This window comes from Octopus bimaculoides, chromosome 4, assembly GCF_046866305.1.
Source record: "Octopus bimaculoides isolate indiv1 chromosome 4, ASM4686630v1, whole genome shotgun sequence".
Classification (NCBI taxonomy): domain Eukaryota; kingdom Metazoa; phylum Mollusca; class Cephalopoda; order Octopoda; family Octopodidae; genus Octopus; species Octopus bimaculoides.
In genome coordinates this window covers 107,410,178-107,436,304 of record NC_142931.1, presented here as the reverse complement: position 1 = coordinate 107,436,304, position 26,127 = coordinate 107,410,178, and the positions used below count along the sequence as shown (strand labels likewise).

The 26,127-nt window shown below is 35.3% G+C and overlaps 1 protein-coding gene across 5 annotated transcripts in view; it reads right to left on the bottom strand.

Annotated features, from left to right (window-relative positions):
- Positions 1-10,806: 10,806 nt before the first annotated feature.
- The window catches only part of LOC106877704 (uncharacterized), a 153,671-nt gene continuing 138,350 nt past the window's right edge, over positions 10,807-26,127 (bottom strand). For 3 of the 5 annotated variants that reach the window (XR_016241639.1, XR_016241638.1, XM_052967348.2), the window contains 2 exons: positions 14,346-14,531; positions 10,807-11,313 (listed from right to left, as the gene is read on the bottom strand). Coding sequence is in view for 2 of the 5 variants with exons in the window: in XM_052967348.2 (XP_052823308.2) it covers positions 11,270-11,313; positions 14,346-14,531 (230 nt within the window). In the remaining 3 variants the exon portion in view is untranslated. Of the gene's footprint in view, positions 11,314-14,345; positions 14,532-26,127 lie in introns of those variants that run through there. The other 2 variants (XM_089351159.1, XR_016241640.1) reach the window with 2 other exon arrangements.

Below are 26,127 nucleotides of genomic sequence, written 5' to 3'. Positions count from 1 at the left end.
TAGAGGGACACGAATGATCCGTCCTGATTATTCCTGTTTGTCTTTGTATCGTCTATCTATCCGTATGTTTTTGTTGTCTTCTGTTGCGTTCTTGTTCCGTTTTTTTATATTTATATATACATATAGCGGCGTACGTACACCTTTGCTCACCTTGTAAATAAGTATGTATCTAAATTCTATACGACATGTTTCTCCTTTTAGTCCCTCGTATCCTTTCTTCTTTCTTTCCTCCTTTCTTTCCTCCTTTCTTTCCTCCTTTCTTTTTCTCGCTCTCCCTCTCTCATATTTCTTGGCATTCTCTTTCTTTAACCTCTCTACTTTCTTTCGTTATCTCCCATGTACCTTTCCCTCTGTCCCTCCCTCCCCCCCTCTCTCTCCCTTTCATGTTCTTTCCCTAATTCTTTAATCCCTCTGCCCCTTACCTCACTCTGTTCATTCAACATGACCGGTGTTCGACCAAGCATTATCTTTCTTTCTCGGCCTGACCGCCGCCCTTACAACACCTTATTTTCCTGTCCCCTGACTTTCATCTATGTTTGTGCCTCAGACTTTCACTCCACACGCCAGCTCAACTTAACCTGTCCTTATTAGTCTAAAGACACCTGTTATTATTCTCTCATTGTTTGTGTTTATAATCGTGTAACATTTTCTCCGTTTTCTCGGTTTTTGTCTGTGTTGTCGTACACGTTCGATTGCTTTCTTTCAAAAATTTAATTTAGCTTAGATTTTTGGGGCCTACCAATTCTGAACCGTCTTGAGTGTGACAGGCTGCGGCTGTGATGATGATTGGAAGCTTGACTGATGAATAGCGTGCCACGAATGATCTGTCCTGGTTTTTCCTGTCTGTCTTTGTATCGTTTATCTGTACGTATGTTTTTGTTGTCGTCTGTTGCGTTCTTGTTCCGTTTTTGTTTTTATTTATATAAACATATAGCGGCGTACGTACACCTTTGCTCACCTTGTAAATAATATATATATATATATATATATATATATATATATATATATATATATATATTATTTACAATATATATATATATATATATATATATATATATATATATATATATATATATATATTATTTACAATATATATATATATATATATATATATATATATATATATTATTTACAATATATATATATATATATATATATATATATATATATATATATGCGTGGATGAATAGGTTCCTTTTATCTCTAAATGTTTTCCAACGTGAAACTAATATTTTGGATTATTCTATGTTCGCCGCTATTCTCTTTTCCCCCTCTTCTTCTTTACTTTCTTAGTTTTCATAATTATTTCTGTAGTTTCTAGCATTCTTCCTTCTCGTTGTAGTTATCTTTTGGCCTTAGGTTTAATTTTTCGGCTTAACAATGCAATACCATGACTGCTTAAAGGCTCTGTTATTGTGTTTTTTTTTTTATTAATTACGTATGCTCATCATCCGCTTTATTCTCCCCATCTTACTTTCTTTTCCTAATTTGTTATGTGTTTGTACGGTTTCCGCTATGATTATTCATGCTACATTTATTTTCCATTGTTTCCACATCTTCATTTGATAGCATCACAAGATCGTTTCTCTTTTTCTTCCTTTTTTTAATTCATTAATTTGCCATGAATCTCAAATCTCAATATCGACATTTTCATGCTACAACGACAATCTTTTTTATCTGTCTTCCTTCGTTTTTTTGCTTTTTACTTTTATTTTTGTTCTCCTTTAATTCTCTTTCTTCCTAGCCCTTATTTTCTAGATCAGTTTTCCTTTATCACTATCTTTCATTTCATTCTTACTCAATAGATCTTCAATCTTGCATACAATATACATGTATTGCAAAGAATAATGATATTCTTTAAAGAACTATGTGATTATATATATATATATATATATATATATATATATATATATAGGGAGAATTCACAAAAAAAAACAAAAGACGAAAACAGGTGGTGTAGACAACAAACAGATGTATTAGTATAACGCTCAGGAAATGAAAAGTCTTTAACGTTTCGAGCATACGCTCTTCCACAGAAAGGAACACAGAAAGAAACAAGGAGAGAAAATAAAGAGAGAGAGAGAAAAAATATATAATAATAATAATAATAATAATAATAATAATAATAATAATAATAATAATATATATATATATAATAATAATAATAATATATATATATATATATAATCAAGTAAAGGTAATAAACCTCATTAAGGGATCATAAATCTAATGAAAATGCTGGTTAGTTACCAATCTATAGAAAGTTCAACTATAAGGTAACCATATTAAACCTGTTTTATATATTTATATATTTAAAGAATAAGGAGGAAATGGAGAGGTAATTAATAAAATTATTCATTAATTATAAATACGAGAATATCTCTGTTCTATACTTAAGAGATGAGGAATTATGTACATTATTTACATTATTCACATTGGACGGATATTTGTCCTCATCTTGTTTGTTGTTAACACAACGTTTCGACTGATATACTCTCCAGCCTTCATCAGGTGTCTTGGGAAAATTTCGAACCTGGGTTCTCATTCCTAAGGTATTTTTCGATGTTGTTGTTATTATTATTATTATTATTATTATTATTATTATTATTATTATTATTATTATTATTATTATTATTATTATTATTATAACAATGCGCTGTTTATCTTGATATGAGATCACCATGTCGCGTACATATGACTGTGATGCATGTGCCTGGTGTACCCCTATCAGACGTGTAGTCATGATGGGTATAATGGGCTTCGTATATTTTACCCCAGTGTCACTTTGATGGCATGCACTGCTCTCTCACTCAATAATAATAATGACAACAACATCGAAAAATACCTTAGGAATGAGAACCCAGGTTCGAAATTTCCCCCAACACACCTGATGAAGGCTGGAAGGTATATCAGCCAAAAGGTTGTGTTAACAACAAACAAGATGAGGACAAATATCCGTCAAATGTAAATAGTGTAGATAATGGAGAATATCTCTGACAGTTATTTCGATTCAGAAATCTTTAGAGAATTAATTTATAAAATTAAAATCATTATAACGGTTTATAGCCGTTATCTCAACATGAATTTCTAATCGATACGTCTTTACTACCTCTGAAGAGATTCATATTATAATGATTTTAATTTTATAAATTAATTATCTAACCGGGCTGCGTGTTGTGTTCTTGAGCAAGACACTTTATTTCACGTTGTTCCAGTTCACTCAGCTGTAGAAATGAGTTGCGACGTCACAGGTACCAAACTGTATCGGTCTTTGCCTTTCCCTTGGATAACACTGGTGGCGTGGAGAAGGGAGGCTGGTATGCATGGGCAACTGCTGCTCTTCCATAAATAACTTGACCTGTCTTGTGCCATGGAGGGTAACTTTCTAGGTGCAATCCCATGGTCAGTCATAACCGCAGGGGGTTTCAGCATATACATACACACACACACACACACACACACACACACACACACACACACACATATATATATATATATATATTAAAAATGGGGACGGTTGGTTTATGGGATTACCTTAGGTTTCCCATGTATAAAGATTTTAGCTCTATGGCATATCGTCAGATCCCAAAACCTGTTGGTCCATGACGTTTTAGTGTACGCTTCTTTCGATTTATGTTTTTTACAAACGATATATATATATATATATATCCTTCCCTGAGCGTCTGTTAATACTTTGCATGTACCACGTCCTCACGATGTTGTTTTTTTCTTTTGCTTGTCCTTCATTTTTTCGGGATTTACTATATATATATATATATATATATATATATATATATATATATATATATATATATATATATATATATATAGCAGAATAAGTAGAAAGTCCTTGGTGTAGAATTATATATTTGAGGAAATGTATAGAAATGGCTTTTCTATGGAAAAATTAACAGAAAAGCCATTTCTATTTATTTTTTCAAATGTATATATATATATATATATATATATATATATATATATATATTGTAAACAAACTTAGAAGCGACGTGTGAGTTGGTATCCTAAAGAAATTAAAGGAATTCTTGAATGTATAAACGTTGTGAAATCAGCTTAGATGCGCGCGCGTGTGTGTGTGTTGTGCGTGTGTGTGTGTGTTGTCTGTGTGTGTGTGTGTGTGTGTGTGTGTGTGTGTGTATGTGTGTGACCATGCATTATTTTCGTGAAATGAAGTAAAAAAAGATCGTAAAAACATTTTATTCTCTATATCCAGCATTGTGAAGGCGTTGATACACATTAATGGCTGAAATATTAAGCACAGTAAACACTGTAATTTCTTTACAAACAACATTGTCAAGTCTTCCAAGATTTCAATCCATATTAGAAATAGAATAGCTCACGGGAACACTCTTTTATATTATTATATGAATAAATATTTCGCTGTCATATGAAAGAAAATACTTTTCGTGTGAAAAGCGATTAGCGGGAATATCTAATAAAAGTGCAAGGACAGGGAGGTTTGGAACAATATAATTGAATGATATGTAAATACGAAGAGATTATATATATATATATATATATATATATATATATATATATATATATATATATATATATATATATATATATATATATATATATATATATATATATATATATATATATATATATATATATATATATATATATATATATATATATATATATATATATATATATATATATATATATATATATATATATATATATATATATATATATAAATATATATATATATATATATATATATATATATATATATATATATATATATATATAAATATATAGATATATATGTATATATGTATATATACACATATATATATATATATAATGGAACGGAAAAGTAATAGAGGACAATAAAACATTTGGACAGATAGACGATACAAAGGCGGATAGGAAAAACAGCAATTAGAAGGACAGGGAAAAAAGGTGAGTCATTCGTGGCCTTCTTTCTTCAGTCGAGTTGCCAAATTTCCTTACAGTTTCGGGCTGTTACATTTGAGAATGTTCGATCTGGTTGCCCCCAAAAGTCTAAGCTAAGAGCATTAGATTTTTGAGAAGAAAGCTAGCGGATGTGTACGGCAACAAAGACAAAAAACGGAGAACATGGTACACAATTACAAATGCAAACAAGAATATAACAACAGGTGTCTTTCAACTGAGAGCGAATGAAATTGAGCTGGCGTGTGTGAAGTGAAAACCTAAAGGCAGGAACATAGGAGCTGGGAGATGGACATAAGAGGTGTTGGCGATCAGTGGTCAGGCCAAGAAAGAAAGATCATGGCTGGCCAGACACCGGTCACGTAGAAGGAGGAGAGAGGGGTACGGGGGCAGTGGGAGACAAAGGGAAAGGTATAGGGGAAATAAACGAGGAAAAGTGGGAGTTAAAAAAGAGAGGGCTAAGAAATGTGAGAGAGAGGGATGCACACACACACACACACACACATACACACACACACACACACACACACGCACACACACACATATGACTTTATTGCTATTGACAGAAAGTTTTACCGGTATAAATTTATTGAGTTATATTTCCATCCGTTTATTTTGCCAAACTGAAATATAAATAGATAGATAGATAGATAGATAGATAGATAGATAGATAGATAGATAGATAGATTGATAGATAGATAGATTGATAGATAGATAGATAGATAGATAGATAGATAGATAGATAATTATACACGCATATATATGTATATATATATACATGTATATATATATATATATATATATATATATATATATATATATATATATATATATATATATATATATATATATATATATATATATATATATATATATATACATATACATATATATGTATATATATGTATACATATATATATATATATATATATACATATATATATACATATACATATATATATAATATACACATGCATATATATACATGTATACATACATACATACGTACGTATGTATGTATGCACATATAAATGCATATATATATAAGAGGGAAAGATTTCACAGAAGGACGACAAAAGAACCTACAGAAAAATCACATTCAAAACTGTGACAAAAGCATGTCAATTTTGCGCCATTATCGATAAGATTGTTCATTTTCTTAGCATCAACATCAAAAAGCTGCTTGAATAAGTGAGCGAACATAAACGATAAATGCTAATAGAATGGGAACAAGTGAATGGAAAACGTCACAGGTAGTTGGTACATACATGCATGTAAGGACTTTCAGCTATGAAGCAGTATTAAGACAGGACATGTGTAAAAGTAACACTAATGGAAAATGATGTGCTATAAAACTTGAAAAGGAACGTAGAGAAATAGAAAGGTATATAAATGGGTTGAAAGAGGGTGGTAGAAAGATCGAACGAAAGGTGAAAAAATAAGACGAATCCAGCCGTGAAAGTAGAAGCGTGCCTAAGAGCATGATTGAACAAGTCAGGGAGTAGAGAGAGAGAGAGAGAGAGAGAGAGAGAGAGAGAGAGAGAGAGAGAGAAGCAGAAGCAAAGTAAAGAGAGAAAGAAAGAAATGCGTATATATACATGCATACATACATGTGTGTGTGTGTGTGTGTGTGTGTGTGTGTGTGTGTGTGTGTGTGTGTGTGTGTGTTATAATAAAAACTACAGGTTTTGTTAAATGCAAATACCCCGTGTTTCCTGGTCGAGGCATTAATTTACTTCGCCATTTTTAAAGCTGAGAACAAGACCGCTCGTCAGTTGCTTTTTTAAGCAGATTGTGTTTAAACAAGGGTGCTGATAAGGACGAAGACAAAAGAAAAACATAAGCAACATAATCGACTTTACAGTAAACAAATGTCAAACACACATAAACAACTTATTAATGGTTTACTCTGTTTCTGGTGGCCTATTTTTAAATTCCGCCAGGATGTATTTCTTAAAATGTGGACATACAGAAAAAATCTCGTTCCTGGAATTAATGTAGTCGCTGGAGGTTCTCAAGTTCTTTAAGGTATATAGTTTTTGAACAGAATATTCTAAACATATTTTGGACCCGTTAATATAGTTTGACTTTGGAGAAGATTTTCCATTTGATGTAGCTGCTCCCTTTATCTTTAAGTTTCTAGTTTAAAGTTGAAAGAGTCGCTGAATATCGCTTATCAGGGTGCCTAAAATTCGAAATATGGTTGTTATGTCTGGTTTTAAATCTTATTTCCATGGCTCCGACATAACGTTTGATTTCTGTTTGATTTCTGATCATAGTTTGCTGATACCTTTGCTTCATAAGCAACGCATTTCTACCCTAGAGGACACTTAGAATTGTCTCTACATGTGCATCCAGGGCAGGCTTGAGTCGTCTGTTGCTTATTGATTTAACATTAGGGGACAAAGAAAGGTTATTTTAATCGTGTGTCTGTTAAAGACTTTACTGTATCTGTGGGTTCTAGAAAAGTGGGTTTCTACTAAGTGCAAGAATCTTCTAAACACATTTGTCCAAAAATTAAGGGAGACAGGCGAACTAAAAAACTTTCCGAAATCACCAGACTCATCTTAAGTGTGAAACAGAGCAGGTAAACGACAGAGAGAAAGAAATAGTAAGTAACTTAGTAAGTACTCACTATTACATTTACAGAGAGAGAGAGAGAGAGAGAGAGAGAGAGAAAGAGAGAGTGGTTAAGTCCATATTCGACAAACTGCTGTCAAGCAGAGGAAAAAACTTGAAATAACAATAATGACAAAAGCGCTACGCCGAAAAATTTTCAAGTAAGCGAAAAAGTGCTTTTTAAGACATAGATATAGAAAACAATCATGGGAGGACGGTATTATTTGTAATAGAATTGGAAAAATGATCTATATGGTAAAAAAGGCAACAGAACAAGGGTTCGATTTCAAAAGACATGCAAACTAGTTGCGAAAAAGATACACCGAGAATAATACTAAAAGAATTGAAAAACCGATGAATTTTATGTACACTATGTTTGAAGTACAATTACAAGATAAAATTGACACACTCGTTCTGAGTAGTACTGGGATGAGGAAATTTCCAGAGCCTTTAACGGTTGACCCAAAGAGGAAAAAGTATTGAACTCCGTTCGGAGGTTTATTTTTCAAAAGGGGAGATGTGAGGAAGAAATAATGATAAAATAAATTAATTAATTAACGTGTACACCCATAATCTCCGAGAAGTGTATAGTTTAAAAGGGCAGATGTTGTGGAGTGAACTGACACCCCTGCACGTGACTGTCAGTGGACTGGATGAGTCTTGTAAACACATGAGACAGTAAATAGTTGAGGTCGAACTGTGAGAGCGTTAGTCTCTCACAAAGAGAGAGAGAGAGAGAGAGAGAGAGAGAGAGAGAGAGAGAGAGAGAGAGAGAGAGAGAGAGAAACTTATACAGAACTTATACAGACGACTCATAAAAGATGTTTGAACGAGCCAAAGAGGTGATAGTCGGAAGAAGCGAGACTTAGACTGTATCTAGAGTGTTCCAATAACTCGAAACCATGGTTTCGACGGTGTGGGTGGCTGTATGTGAGCGTGCATTGTTATGATTCTGCAGACGAAATCCTCCACAACAAGCTTCATATCAGTAAAGTTTGTACCAGATGAGTGTCAAGAGAGCTTACCGAAGCAAATAAGCGCAATCGAGCAGAGGTTTGTCAACGCACACTCGACTGCTCCAACGATGAAGATGAAGCGTTTTTGGAGAGAATAGTTACAGAGAGCATGTCACCCTATCAAGGATCACTCACCATTTTGCCATAACATTATCTGGAGCTTGTTGAATCTTCACGTCAGAAGTGGAGATTGATCGATACCCTACTTCCTCTTTGTGTTTCACACTTAGGAGCACCACCACATCTCGTTTCGCAGGACTGGGGATTCTCGCAATTCTCCCGTTATGCTGCCTATTGCAGTAGACATCTACCAATACGCCTTCAATCGAGTTTGGTATATGACGATAAAACTCGTAGGGCAAACTATCCAACTTTCGCTGATGTCTGTTGTTGCCCGTTATCATTTTTCGTATTTCATCAGCATTTATTGTACTTTTACTTATTCGCTAATCTGGTCTCTTGAAGCTTGTCGGCTAGGAGTAACGCGTCCGGCTTTCAGTAACGGAATCCCTGCCTAAGAAGCTTATCTAGATTGACTGCAGAAATCACAATTTTGTGGCTTATGTAACCGATCAATTTTAACTGTGCACAATCTACAGTATCTCCATCGCTCGGCCTACAACAACAACTTTTGCCTAGATATAATCTGAAAATCCAATGTTATTTGCTCGTGCCCATGTGCACACGAACATTCACGAAATTTAGTCGGTATCTGTCAGACATTCTCCTATTAGCTAGCCCAACACAATCCAAATGTACATCAAAGATGGCGTTCCAGTTTCCCGCTAACACTAAAGAGTAGGAATTTATGAGGAAAACCTTCAGACGTCTGAAGAAATCTGGTTGCCCCGCTCTTATCGGGGCAAAAACAGCTACTATTCTGAAGGCAACTTTTATCTATTGTTCACGTCCAGGACCATCAACTCAACGTCCAGATCCACGAAAATCAACTGTATCCCTGGACCCAGAACTTTCGAAAACAACGCTGCTTTTCCGTTTCCCATTTTAGGTCGGTTCAGAGATGCATAGATCTCAAAATCATCAAAAATATCACGTATGTTCCGCTGATAGTTATCACTTTCTCAGCTAGTGAACTGAGACAATTGAGCAGGCACCACTGATAACACGGTGATCCCAGGCCACGTACATTTATGCAACTCACTCTTAAAGTTGTTATGTTAGTAGGAGGGAATGTGCGAATAAAAGAGTGCCACGTGTCCTAATGGGCTTTCAGTAGGCAATAGACTGTCTCAAAGGCCCTTCTCTGTGTAAGAGTCATTGAGGAAACCATGAAGTAGCCTGTCCGAGACTGTAATGCTAGGGTGCCCAACGTCGTGTGGGAAACTCATTTTCCGACATCTATCTAATAGCAACGTTACTAACTTCAGGTCCTCCGGTACTTTTACTGTGTTTTATTGAAAGCCTTCTCCCTTTCTCTGTAAGACGTGCCGCTAAGTATTGTGTCTCCACCCTAATAATAATCCTTTCTACTATAGACACAAGGCTCAAACCCTGTGGGAAAGGGTAAGTCGATTATATTGACCTCAGTGTTCAATTAATACTTGTTTCATTGATCCCGAAAGTATGAAAGACGAAATCGACCTCGGCAGAATTTGAACTCTAAAGGTAAAACGGACAAAATGCCGCTAAGCAATTTGTTCGGTGTGCTAAAGACCCTGCCAGCTTGCCACCTTTGATAATAATAACAACAACAGCAATAGCATCAACATCACCAAGATGCAAACGAGGCTGTGTAAGAAGAAGATTGCTTCCAACTACATGGTTCCGAGTTCAGCCCCAATGCATGGCACTTATTATTGCTTCGGGATGACCAAACCTTTGAGTGGATTTGATAGATAGAAACTTAAGAAGCCGTTATTGTGTGTGTGTGAGTGTGTGTGTGTGTGTGTGTGTGTGTGTGTGTGTGTGTGTGTGTGTGTGTGTGTGTGTGTGTGTGTCCTGGCACCGCTTGACAACCGGTGCTGGTGTGTTTATGTCCCCGTAAGACAGTGGCTCACGAAAACAAGTAGCAGGCCTAAAAAATAATAAGTACTGGGGCCGCATTTTTTCGACTAAAATTCTTCAAGACGGTGCAACAGCATGGTCGCAATCTAATGACTGAAACAAGTAAAAGATGAACGAACAACAAAGCAACAACCACAATAGTAATAATAATAATAATAATAATAATAATAATAATAATAATAATAAAGAATCAGATAAGGAAATGTTTTGATATTATTTTGTCTTTAATCATTAAGGATTTTTGCTTTATTATAGATAACGTGGTACCTATTTCATGTAGTAACCGGTTCATGTTTACTTGATACAACCAAGAGAATAAAAATAGTAAAAGCAATTTTTTCTGTGTAATGGATTCGATAAATCGTTATGGCAGTTATCTATAAGAAAAAAAAACATTGGATTTTTGTGTTGTCAGCATTAAAAAAAAAAATGTTGCCTTTCAGAAAAAATGGCAATTCCATGTCCTTATAACAGTCCCCTCGCTTAACATACATGACCCTATTTCGTGTCGCTATCATGAAATTACACTTTTAGTCTAGATGCTTATCTTCCCGATATCGACTTTCATAATAATTTTCTTGTTATGCATTGAGGTCTGAATTGTTTGTTTGTTTCTTTCTTTCTTCTCGTCTAGTTCTTTCCAGCATCTCCCATGAGATCAATGAAATCTAGAATAATTCGAAATGGAAGAGATATGAATTGTCTTTGACATCTGAAAAGAAAAGAAAGTTATATGAGCAAAACAAAATTTAGGTAGTTCCAGACAACTGAAATATAAACCCAAAGTTATAGAAATCTTTGGGAATAACCAACACCTCCACGCCTGCCTTAAAGCATGTATAGGCCCTAAATTTCTATAAAAAAAATTTCCTTTTTAGAATCTATATAACGCAGGCGCAGGCGTAGCTGTGTGATAAGAAGCTTTCCCAACTATATGGTTCTAGATTCAATTCCACTGCGTGGTGAGTGTTTTCTAGTATAGCCTCGGGCTTTGTGAGTGAATTTGGTAGCCGGAAACTGAAAGAAGCGCGTCGTGTATATATATATATATATATATATATATATATATATATATATATACATAGACTACGGCCATGCTTAAGCACCGCCTTGAAAGGTTTTAGTCGAACAAATAAACTCCGGTACTTATACAATCGTTTTGGGTCGAACTGCTAAGTTACGAGGGCATAATCACATCAACACCGGTTGTAAAGCGGTGGTGGGAACAAACAGACGCAAAGACACATACACATGTACACACACACACACACACACACACACACACACACACACACATACACACACACACACATATATATATATATATATATATATATATATATATAGCAAGTGAATTAGCTAGTTAGAAAATCTCTATAAAAGATGAAAGCAGTAACAATACTGAGAAGTAATAGTTATCACCACTTAAACATGGTTGTTCCATAGGAACCGACGTTACTACAATTTTAACCCCAGGGTGCAGATTGCATGAAATAACCAGCTGGAGGAGGCGTCCTCTTGTGGTTAAAATGGTAGTAGCATCAGTTCGTACGGAACACCTATGTTTAATTGGTGATAACCATATCTTCTCAGTATAATTGCTGTTTTCATCTCTTATAGAGATTTTCCACCACCGAGGATGAGTACAAAGAGCTCGAAACCGTACGGTCTGGTGGTCTCGTGGCTGGAAGATGGTTGGGGTTCACTCTTGCTTGCAATATATATCGGGTACAGGTTGCCTCGAATAACCATCTGGAGATGTCTCCCTGGCGTTAAAACGGTAATAACGTCAGTTCCTACGGAACAGCCATGTTTAAGTGGCAATAACTATTACTTTATATATATATATATGTGTGTGTGAGTGTGTGTGTGTGTGTGTGTGTGTGTGTGTGTGTGTGTGTGTGTGTGTGTATGTGTGTACGTGTGTATGTGTCTTTGCGTCTGTTTGTCCCCACCACCGCTTTACAACCGATGTTGATGTGATTATGCCCCCGTAATTTAGCAGGTCGATAAAAAAACGATTGCATAAGTACCGGCGTTTATTTGTTCGACTAAAACTTTTCAAGACGGTGCTTCAGCATGGTCGCAGTCTAATGACTTAAACAAGTAAAAGGTAACTTAAATTTACTTCTTAAATTAATAATCACTAAAATTCTTTACTGGAACCTTATGATTATAATTATAAAACGCGTGTTGAAATTAAAATGAGATACCGCATGATGGCGAGAATGAGTTTAAGCTGTGCATCATGTATTTCTGAGGAAATCATAAAATATTGAATAGAAAGAAATTTTCAGCAATAATAAGAAAAACCTTTTTTATTTTAAGTAAAAAAAGAAATTGATTGAAAATGAAAAGCTTTAGGGGAAATAGTTAGTCCGAGAAGGGGTTAATCATAAATTAGACATTAATTGATTAATTGCCCGCTTTCTCTCCAGCAGCTTAATTAAGTATGACAAGTAAATACTTTATTATGGTCAGTCATACTTATTAGGAATTGATAAACGATGTCATTTATTAGCTAAAAGATTTCTCTCTTAGCAATTTTTAAGTTTAATACTTCTTTCAAGAACACAACAAAAATGCCTTTTCGGTAGCCTTTTCTTCGCCCCAGATCATTTTCCACCAATAAATGAATAGTTTGCGTAAGAATAGAAAGCTTTCTTTTTTATTTTCTCTATTTTCTTTTATTATTTTGTATACCGAGAAAAAAATTAATAGGATTCGCTTGAAGTAAGAAAACTAAAAAGAAAAAAGAACATTTAACCGCAGGACTGTTCAACTAATTATCATCAAAGAGCCTTAATTGTACTTTCACTCATTTGCATCCTGATAATAGTGGTGGTAATATTCTATGTCAAGTCAAAGAATGAATTAATAAAAAAAATGGGATGGATCAATGTTTTTTCGTTTTTGTTTTAGCAAAAAAATCTCTCGGGAAATCTGAAAAATAATTATCTCAAATAATTTAAAGATGAAAATATCTTAATTGCTCTCTAAAGTTAATTTACCTTAAGACAAATTTTTAAATACTCATTTCTATTACTTTTTCAAGATCCGATGACCTATTTCAATTTTTCGTTTGTTAACACGAAAACATTTTTCTTAATCCAACTCGGTTAGTACCAATTATTAAATCAAAATTTAAAATGATCTGACAAGTGAATTTATTTACTTATTTATTTATTTATGAAAAAACGTGCTTAATTACAAACTTTCGTTTGCACATTCATTTTCATTTCTTTGCAGTCCCAGTTGTTCGACGCGATAGAGTGTCAGACAACAAGAAACCGTTTTTGGTTCGCCTCGATCAAGTTGCTTTATTGATATTCCAGTTGCTGTGCAAAACACTGAAACACGGCTGAGTAAGAATTTCACATTTGTGCGTGCAGTTTTGCATAAGCTAGATTAATCAGAAAGATTAATCGTGCACCGTCAACAGATATTGTTTGACTGCTCCTAATAGCTTTTGGCAGTGAACTATGTCAAATATCCATGATATCAATACTGAGGATGCCGAAGTATATATGTATCGCTCATACTTTTCAGCAAAAGACATAATTCATATAACAAACACTAGAGATAAAGAAAATTCGAATACTAGATTCACACAAGATTATAAATGATTAGAAAATATTATAAATCGTCATAGCATATAATTCCTATTCAACGCGAGATTTTTGACATGTAAGGCTTACTTTCTTTTAGAAGTGGAAGACATAAATCAATGAAAAATATATTTACCGTGTTTTTCTATTGAATTTTGAATTTTCACACTGAATCCTTTTTTCTGCTTGGTAGACGTTTTGAATCTTGGTAATTGTTGAAGCATTGCTATTGAGCGATACTCCACTGAGGTATCTTTCTCAAGCATACAATCTCTCCTTGTGACTTTGTAGCATTCACGTAAAGGAAGAGGAATCATAAATGCTAAAAGAAGAGAAATTTCATTAAAAGAAAATCATTAAGAAATATTTTTTTATCGATTCTTGATTCTTTTTGTTTCTATTTCACTGAAAGTAGTATTGATTTTTGTACTAAAAACAAGGTCAGGCTATATTGAATTATGGTAAAGTCGTTGGAAGCGAGTTGCGGGAACGATGAAGTTAACATCGATACTATTAAAATTCAAAATATAGAAGCTTGAAGCTAAATAATATACTAAACACAAAACATTATTAATTACTTCTGTTTAAGCGCAAGGACATGTTTATAGGCAAAGGATATATTCTTTATTTTATTGACTACGATGTTACTCGTCATATGAGTAACGTGGAAAACATACTTTTGTCACTGCAGAGAATATTAGAAAATATGGCATTCATACAAGAATTATAATTTAACTTTTATAAATTTTCTAGGTAATTATATACAAATATTAATTTCTCAAACGAAAAATATTTATTACTTTAAAATATAATTAGATATAACAAATTTCTCATATGCATATTTGCAATAAACATACGTTGTTGTTCTTTTTCTAAATTTTATCAACATAGTCGTAACCTACTCCTCTGAAAATTTATCGCTGCAAAATTTCATTTAAAAAAAAATCTGTATTTTTCAGAAAGTTATGACACTCCCCCTGCACCTCCTGTGTTAATTCTCTCTATGTTTCTCTTTTACAGTTTTTCTGTACCTCTCTCTATACGATGTAAAATTTGACTAAAGAAACCAACTAACCAACCAGCTAACCAACGTTTACCTAAGCAATTATTAAATTGAAAGTCAAGGTGGTGAGCTGGCAGAATCGTTTGCACGCCGGACAAAATGCTTAGAGGCATTTCGTCCATTTTTACGTTCTGAGTTCAAATTCCATCAAGGTCGACTTTGCATGTCATCCTTTTAGAATAGATAAAATAAGTACCCTTTGAACACTAGGGTCGATGTAATCTACTTAACTCCGCACCCGTATAGGCTGTTCTTGTGCCAAAATTTTAAACCATCATTTAAATAGTAACTCCGAAGCAAATGAAAAGCGAAGTCGAATACATAATTGATCAACTACCCAAATTCAAATAACAAAGCATCTATTAACCGAAGACTGGTAAAAAATACCTGCCCAAGAGAGATGCAATCTGATGTAATCTGGAATCATATTTGTAGCATACCCATGTAAATCACACAACCAAGCTTGCAATATTCATGTTATTTGAACGTTATTGTGAGCGTATGATATACTGTCTGCGTAGGTCACTGTTTGATGAGAGTTTGTTTGAAAAATCGTTGTTAAACTATAAATAAAACTGGATTGAAAGCTTCAAAAGGAAAAAATCTCTTTGCGCTTAAGAAATATAAATCTGATCTTTTGATGATGTCTTAGAAATATTTCTGTTGAAATAGATTGTTGTAAACATTTAATAGGATTGGTTTCTGATTAGCATAGCCAAACTGTATTGGATAGCGAATTATAATATGGTTTCTGATATAGAAGCAAACCCAAATATTTCAACTGACGGAATACAATCGGTGGAAATTTAATCAGGTACTTATGTTATCAAATGGTGCTCACGTTATCAATTCATAGAAATGAAAGCAATTTGATAAAACTAAACAATGAATTTGATTCAAGTCTTCTATCTGTTTTGTTATATTTACATCAATTTTCTTTTTTAATTTGTAGGTTTGGAGAAAGGAGCAATATCTTCTGCTTTCGCAGGCATTTCAAGATCTGTCAAACTTAATACTGTTAACATTCCGCTTAAATTGTTGCACGGTTATGATTGCAGGAACGATATTAGCAGCAAGGAATTCCAGAAGGTCAACGTTCTGAGGGAGGTAGGAGAGAGAGTTAGTATTAGCCAGGGTTTAGGAGTTCAGCAAACATGGATGGCGAAAGAAGGAGGAGAATGACTTGAAGGTGTCTGAGTAGAAGTTGTACGAGACAAAACTGTCTCCAAAGAATGAAGAGCAGTATCATTTGTATTAGATTTGGGGTGCAGTCGTCGGACGCGACGGCAAAAATTTCATTGATGTAGAGAGGATAGATTGTGGATGAGATCAGGACTGAATCCTGGGGTACGCCAGAGTTGATAAGTGTGGGCGTGAGACAGACAGAGCTCCAGAAGGGCGTATCACGTTGTTGCGATCTAATCGAAAGCTACCATTCCAAGAAAGATGGGAGACGGATTGAGTTTTAAATTTTAACAGGAGATTCACATGTAGGTCCTTGTCAGAAGTGTATTTGCTGTCGAGGGCAACATCATTGATTTTCCTATGTTTCTAAAAGGCAACAGCCCACAAAATAGTAGGTCTCTTGTAGATCTCACATTATGGAAGCCATACTGGTGATCATTGAGGACAGAAACTCAAGGTGTGATATAGAAAGTCATTGTTAATGGTTATTTTCATTATCTTTGAGACATTCGAAATAAACACCGTCCAGGTTTGGAAGGTTAAGGAAAAGGCGTTGTATACCTTGAATTTTTACATAGTAGCCGGTGCCAAGCCTAGAGAGGATCCAAAATACTAATAACGTGAGGTTCAGAAGCATATGAACTGGAAGTTCATTAGTTTATGTAGGACGAGACCAGTAAGCTCTGGAGAACAGAGGGTACTATAACAGCTACTGAAATGATAAAGATAGTGGGGATGGAACAAAGGTGGAATAGAGGTGTTCGGGAATGTGCCGATCAATTTCGTACCTTTTCTTTGCATCAATACATTTTTTTAGTGGAATCTATTGTAGAATAAGAATTTGCTTCGTATAATGAAAAAAGATTGGAAGAAAGTAAATTATCGCAGGAGTGGCTGTGTGGTAAGTAGCTTGCTTACCAGCCACATGGTTCCGGGTTCAGTCCCACTGCGTGGCACCTTGGGCAAGTGTCTTCTGCTATAGCCTCGGGCCGACCAAAGCCTTGTGAGTGGATTTGGTAGACGGAAACTGAAAGAAGCCCATCGTATATATGTATATATATATGTCTGTGTGTCTGTGTTTGTCCCCCGACCATCACTTGACAACCGATGCTGGTGTGTTTAGGTCCCCGTAACTTAGCGGTTCGGCAAAAAGTGACCGATAGAATAAGTATTAGGCTTACAAAGAATAAGTCCTGGGGTCGATTTGATTCGACTAAAGGCGGTGCTCCAGCATGGCCGCAGTCAAATGACTGAAACAAGTAAAAGAGTAAAGAGAGTATCAATATAGATTCCCTCTAAGAAGAATTTATATTACCAGCGTGAAAGAACTGATATTTTGTTGTTCCCGTCATCATTTTTCAGTGTCAACCCATTACGAAATAGTTTATTTGAAGTAGTAAGGATATGCTCTATTTTCGATGACAGATATATTCTGGTTTCTTCTCTCTTATTTATTCTACACTTGACTGAAAACGAGACAGAATGGAGAACGATAAGAGGATTGTCGAAAGGTTGACGATAGAAAAAAGATAAAGATAAAGAGAGGGACAGAGAGAAAGTTACAGAGTGAGGTATAGAGAGACAGACAAAGGTGGGGAAGAGAGACAGAGCGGGATTAACAATTATCACATTAGTATGTAAGCAATACAGAAGGCAGGTAACTTTCACTGAAAGCTGATTGAGAAAGAACAGAATAAACAAAGAAAATATAATTATAAGTTAAGTATAGGAAAAAACAGATTTATTTTTGTAAAAAAATCATTTATATATATTTCTTGAAATACGCTTTCAGTTCAAAGATCGGAATAGTAAACGAATTAAAGAGAGCTAAGAGCAGTGCCTACTCATAGACAGGCGGCCAGGTGATGGATTAAATTTATAATTCATTAAACTGCTTCTGGCTGGAGTCAACTTTTATTTGTTCTACATAATCAAGGTTTATGAACATTTTTTCATTTTTCTTTTTCTCGCTCTTTCTTTTTTTTTTTGTATCAAAGAAGTAATTTATCTGTTTATCGTAAACGTTAAGAAATAAATTGGATTATGCCTTGCATTGGAAACACTGAGTAGATACAGTAATATTGATATTGCCTAAGCGCTATATGTCAAAAATATATATTTATAATATAAAATTCGTGGTTTATAATATATTTGTACATATATATATAAGCTTGGTTATCTTCATCAAATGTTCAAGAAAACAAATTTTCAATAAAGTGTTCAAAACATTTTAAAACACACTCACACATAAACACACATATACATACATGCATACATACATACATACATGCATGCATACATAATACATAATATGTATATATATATATATATATATATACATGTATGTGTGTGCGTGTGTATATATAATATATGTACATATAAATACATACGTATAAATATATATATATACAAGGGGTGTATGAAGAGTGTTGAGCCTTGAAGTCTTGGACCTTCATCAGAAATCTTGTACCATGTTTTGTGTTTTTGAGGCTCAAGACTTTTCATACACCCTCGTATATACATGTAAATATATATACACATGTAAATATATATACACACATGTAAATATATATATACATGTAAATATATATATATGTATATATGTATGTATGTATATATGTCATGTTATTATATATATAAATATAAATATATGTATATATATTTATATCACACATCTTCCCTGACCGACTCCTCCTCTCCTTCAACCGAGCCCACAACCTGCAAGACCTCTTGGTCCACAGGTTCTTCCCTAACCCAACCTCCCAACCCGTCTCGTTCCCTTGCTCCGCCCACGCTGTCGCACTTGTCCTTACCTCTCCAACACCACCCTCCTCACCAGCATCAATCATCGACCCTATCATATCACCGACTCCTTCACCTGTATTTCTACCAATGTCTGTCATCTACTGTATCTCCAAATCTCTCTGACCTTCTCTATACATCGGGCAAACAGGACGCCGTTTGGCTGACCGGTTCGCGGAACACTTCCGAGACATCCAACTCGGCAATGACACCCCGGTCTCGCGCCATTTCCGCTCTACTGGTCACTCTTTGCAACACCTGTCTATGTTCGGATTGTCCTTGCACAGGGGCCATCCGGACTCCCGTTTCGCCGTGAACAGGGATTAATCCTCTCTTCGCTCCTTTGCACCATATGGGGTCAACTTTCCTCCCCTCTTCATCTAACCCTCCTCCCCTCTCCTCTCTTCTTCTAACACCTACTTCCTCCCACCCACCTCTCTACTCTTCCTCCGACTCCTACTTCTTCTCTTCATTCCTACCCTCCTGTCTTCTCTTCACTCCTACCCACATTATCCCTTCCCCCTCTCCCTTCATCGTAACTCCTCCCTCGTAACCCCACCCCTACACAATCCAACCCTACCTTCCCTATCCATCCCATCCCCCCACCCATCCCTTACATCCACTCCCACATACCCTACTTCTACCCCCACCCTCAGCCTAACCCACACCCCACCCTTGCTTTTCCCACACTCACCTCCACCATACCACACCACACACCACCATACCACACCACACAACACCACACAACACCACACCACACACCACCATACCATACAACACCACATCACATCACACCACCACGCACACACAAGCACTGACCACTTCCCAGCACCCACCGCTTCATCCACACACGCACTTACATGCACTTATAGGCACACGCACACGCACCTTGGTTTTGGGATCACTACTACTTTATTATCTCCCCTTCTTCCTAGCTCTCCTGTGTGACCCCTTTGTCCGGCATTCGCAATAACAGATCGCTAGCCACTACACATTCTTTATTTTCTCTCCCTGTTTCTTTCTGTGTTCCTTTCTGTGAAAGCGCGTATGCTCGAAACGTTAAAGAGTTTTCCCCTTCCCGAGCGTTAAACTAATACATCTGTTTGCTTTCTACACCATCTGTCTTCGTCTTGTTTTTTGGGAATTCTCCCTATATATATATATTGTGTGTGTGTGTGTGTGTGTGTGTGTGTGTGTGTGTGTGTGTGTGTGTGTGTGTGTGTGTGTGTGTGTGTGTGTATATGTATATGAGGACATTTCCCTTACTAAGTCCGCCTTACCTCTCGGAAAAAAACCACCGACATTCCAAAAACTAGGCTTTGACCCCTCTTAACAACATCACTGCACCTGAAAACATCTCTACTACTAGCTTAATAATAACAGTCACAGAAAGAAAATGAAAATACATATATAATGAAGATAAAGTATACTAATAACATTAACAACACTAATACTTATTGATGATTTTACTTATATTGACCGTAGCGAGTATGAGAGTAATAAGAGCAATTGCGCACTTAGAGAGAATATTATTAATGACAAATTTAATATAAATACACATAACACCAATATTAATGATTATATTAAGAATAATCATAATTAAGCCTCAATCAGCCATCATACTAACGTTATCTATCGAGGCCAAAGTTACAAAACACGGTCAATTGATCCCGTCTAATATTGCTTTTCTAATTCTCACTCAGAGTAATACGGATAATCTAGTAAGCAGCGTTAATAATTATGCTAAGAATTATAGTAATAGTTGTAGTGGCTTGTGCCGCAACTGCTTTGATCATAGTAAGGATTATTAACACAGCGATAACATTGATAGCTACTCTAGCAACTTCAGTACCAACTAATAATGTTAACGGTGGCATTGATAGTATTTATCATAGGAATAATAATAGTATTATCTATATCGATTTAGACGTGACAATGAGTGGACTGCGCGTAGTTCGAGATAAGAAGTGTAACTCTAGAATACATATTAATTTCCCTCTAGTGGCCATTGTATACGCTGAAATGTAATGTATAAATGCATAATCACCACAACACACGCCCACTCCCCATTAAATCTACGACCGTCTCTAAGCGCCGATTTTTTTGCACATCTTAGTTCTTTGTCGAACAGTAACTCATAAACGATCTACGTACCTGGTAAGACACATCTACTACCTCAGAGTTTAGGGTATTCCCCACGACATTTCCTTGTTCATAATCAATTCTGGAATATTGTTTATTGGAAGTTGACGACTACCTGATTCATGCTGCTGTAAATCCCTCGAGATATAAATGTGATTGTACGCCTTCTCCTTAATAGTTTATCTGATATAATTATTTCCTACCGGTATCTATATTACAAAGCTTTTTCACATTGTGCCCTAACCGAATTAAGTCTTTATATTCACCTCTTTACGCCTTCACCTTTCCTTCTTAACACTTGTTCTCCACTGAAATTCTGTCTTCTACTACACTCGGAAAATTCTCGTCCCTTACACACATCTAGTGTTTCTTTCCCTTTATCTTCCCTCTTTTACCAGCCCGTCATCATATCTCCTTCTCCTTTCCCTCTCACGTAGAACTGATTTACACCCAATACGATTGATACATTTTATAATGTCTATTTTTATAGCCTGAGAGTATCTCTCTATTCTTTTCTTACTCAAACTATATTCCATTATGTTAAATTATATTTTGCTAACAGGATGTTAAAATATTTCATACATTTCAATGCACGCGATCTGTGTTCTAAAACTGATACGTTTGTGAAACTTTGAAATATTACCACATTAAAAAACCACACGCACGCACGCACTGATACTTCACGTTTATCTTTATGTTTTACTCTCAAGAATATTTTCATTGTACATCTGCGACCTTCTCGTATGAATGCTTCATTTGTTTGGAGTTTTTGTTTATTTCAAGTCGCTTAGTGCTGCCATGCATGACATGTTTCTGTATGTATGTGAGTGTGTACGTGAATGTGTACGTGTGTGTTCTTTTCTGTTTGTGATGACAAGCGTTCATTAATGTATTTAGGTGTGTGTGTATGTGTGTGTGTATGGGGAAATGAGATAGTGTGCACGCGCATTTTGTTTTTGATGTTGGCAAACAAGAAAGAAAATACAGTCATAGTAGAGATTGCACTTTTCTTTTTAATGAATTTCGTTCTTGTTTTCGGTACTTCTTGCCTCATTCTTTTAAATTAGATATTCCTGTTTTTAAAGATTCTTAGCATTTCATAGTTTCTTTGAGACAAGGAACTGCTCGAATGTTTCATAATACGTTTTTTTTTTTTTTTTTTTTTTTTTTTGGTGGAATGGTTTCTGATTTGTGGATTCGAAAAATGTCAGATGAAAAATTTGGGTGCAACAAATTTTCATAACCTACTTCCGTTATTTTTCGAAGTGTGAATTGCGAAGCATTTGGTCTAGTATTGTCGAAAAGAAAAATGATCCATCTCTGTTAACGAATTTTTACTGTTTTGATTTCAGGTTTTCTTGGCAGAGTTATTTTGAATAATCTGTTCTTGTTGCAAATAAATAAATAAATAAACAATAACAATGCTTTTTGCAAATTACTGTAAATTCACTAAAGCTATATTTTTCGTTTTTGGATGCATCAGTTCTTTTGAGAAATGTTTTAGATATTTGTCTGCATCCATCTGTTATCCAGATCGTTTATTATAGTCAAACAACATTCATTTCTTATCGGAATTAATTATATGTTATAAAAAATATTAATTTTTTTTTACAGAGGATTAATAGCAATCACTAGACGGTAAATTTTTGATGTTCAACCAGAAATTGCTTTCTTTTATCAACTTCTTCACTCTTCCAATGACACATAAAAAGTGGGAAAAGTCGTAGAAGATACTACCAAGTCAGCTGCAGTTATTGAAATATTGTTAAAGTTTCTGTTCGTCAATTCCCTTAAATAATTATTCATGAGATGCACGCAGAACAGCAAGATTTCAATTAATAACATATGTATTCATTCTTTGTACGTTTTATCAGATTCAGTGGTGAATATGCCGATCTCTCTTGTTTTCGTCATCGGAGAACACATCCCTTTAGACAATGTGTGCTCATAACACACGTGATCTACCTGTTTAAGGAGACTTCGAAATACTACAGTGCTTCGACTTCGTTGTGTTCCTCTTCAGTCGAAGTTATACTGCCCGACCGATGATTATAATAAGAGCATGAGCTCTTGTTTATAAGACTCAGCCAACAAATTATGGCGAGCTGGCAGAATCGTTAGTACGCCGGGTATATTGAGTGATATAAATTTCCCACTCCTTGTAACGATAGCATGTTTTAACTAAATGGTTATTATTCGTAAATGAGAGGGTTGAGTGGTGTGTTAATTACAGACATAGAACATAGTACTACACAACTGACCAAATATAATTTGTCGCTATTTTTGTTGGTCATCAGACACCCTCTCAATTGAATCCTTTTGTGAATTATGAAGATTCAGGCCCATGATCTTTTTCCTTGACCCCCAAGACTGATATGGGAGAGATGGAGAAAAGCATAAAGAATGTTAGCAATGGGCGCCTAAGGCACCTAAATGTCATGTGGTAGCGTTGAACCGGGTAACGAATTAAGTCTACCACCTCTACCAACCCAATAAATGCAAATGTAAAATTGGTTTCAAATTCTGGTACAAGGCCAGCGAAGGGACAACTCGATTGCAAGGGGAGGGGTAAAGTCGATTACATCAATCTCATTGCTCAACTGGTACTTTTTTTTGGGGGGGGGGGGGCTCCGAAAGGATGAAAGGCAAAGTCGACCTCAGCGGAATCTGAACTCAGAACGCGAAGTTGGACGAAATGCCGTTAAGCATTTTGTCTGGAGTGCTAACGATTCTGCCAGCTCGCAATTCACTAAGAGTAAGTCGATACCATCGACCTTATGGCTAGCCTGATGACTAAACCTTATGACTAGACTGGTACTTTATTTCATCGACCCCGGGAGCATGAAACATAAGCTTGCCTATAAGCTTGACGCAAAGAAAATTTTTTTACAAAAACTAATTATTCTGCCAATCCATCACCCTTGAAGTACAGATACAATTATTTGATGAAGTAAAATTTATCAAAATTTCTAATTGCGGTGTTCTAACTGAAATTCATCTTAATTTAGATAGTTGTTATTTTTATGAATCTTTCTTGTGTATCCTCCATTTTCCTATTATACTAGAAAGAAAAAAAGACCGATAATTTTCTTTAAAGCTGCTGTAATCTACCTTCTGATTATAAAACACAACACAGACGCCATTCATGAGTCACTACACTGTATATCGTTCTTGCTGTTCATATCACTACTGCGTTTTTCTTCACTTTTCCATAATTTAATTTCCAGTTTAGTGTTTGTTTTTTTGTCTTTCGTTCGTCTTTCTCTCGTCTTCTCTCTTGCCTTCTCTCTTGTCTTCCTCCTCTCTCTTCCTTCATTATTTCTCGTTCGCTCTCCCCGTTCTCTCTCTATTTTTTTTGTATGTGAAGCGTTTTTTCACTAAATTATACACATGGCTGATATAAGTGTTAAAATGTTATTTAAAGTTTGATCTATCCATCTGCTTATGTATCACATAAACCATCGATTAATGTGTAATCTACATATCTCTAGAAGTTCAGATATAAACAATTCACAACACTGAGCCTGTTGCAGAGTAGAGCATGTGTTTTTTACGTTCTGCATATAATTAATATTTAATTATTTTATATATTCGGTCATCCCATAAATAATGCGTTTTTTTTAAACTTCTTATATTTTTCAAAATTACGATAAACAAAGTTCGTTTCTAATCTAAAATATACTCTTCTTCATTTTCTATAATGCTCTTCCATCTATCTGGTAGACTCGCAAGGCCCCCTCTTCCAAAATTCACTTGTCGTGACGAAAAATACTCATCCAGTAGGTTTCTGACTTCGTCTACAGAATTCATATTTTTTCCATCCAAATGATTTTGATGACTTGCGTAATAAATGATAATCAGATTGGGCAATGTCTGGCGAATATGGTGGATGGGGCATCGTTTCCCATTTAAATTGCTCCAGCCTTTGGAATGTCGCCCTCGCTGTATGTGGTCGAGCATTATCTTGATGGAAGAGCACCTTTCGTCTTGAAACCAAAGATGGTCGTTTTTCTTCTAGCACTGACTTAAATGACTGGTTGAATGACCAAATCAAAGCTTCTCTGCTAGTTCTTCAATAGTTACGCTGAGGTTTTGTTCCACCAGGACGTCCTTGACGTTGACACTGGCTTACGTTTATTGTCCGATCCCCATATATTGCATTAATATTCCTCGCATTTTCCTTTGCGTTGTTGCCTTTATTGAACCCATAAAGCAAAATATGCCGAATATGCTCCTTTGTCACTTCCATTATAGCTTTGAAAAAATAATTGTTAAAATTGAACTGCACTCTTTAAAACTTGCACCAAGAATAAGGACAAGGTAAAATTACTACCTACTTTTATAGCAAGTTGATGCAAGTAGTTTAACCCGTCCCCCTCCGACTTTTAGATCATGCAGTTGAAAAACTGCATTATCTATGGGATGATTCAATATATGTTCAATGAAGTTATACTTCTCCTGTAAGTAATCAAATATCTGGAAGGTTTGTTCATTTTTGTGTGTTCGTGTCATACAATTAAACAGAATGTCTCCTTCCTTTTAAGAAGAGTTCTTTATTCTTCTATTTGATTCAGTCATTGAGCTTCAGTCATTGCGCCTAAATTAAGAAACATTATTATTAACAACATTAAGGCGGTGGATTGTTAGAACGTCGGGCAAAATGCTTTGTGGTATTTGCTTCGGCTCTTTACCTTCTCAGTTCAGATCTCTGCGAGGTTAACTTTGC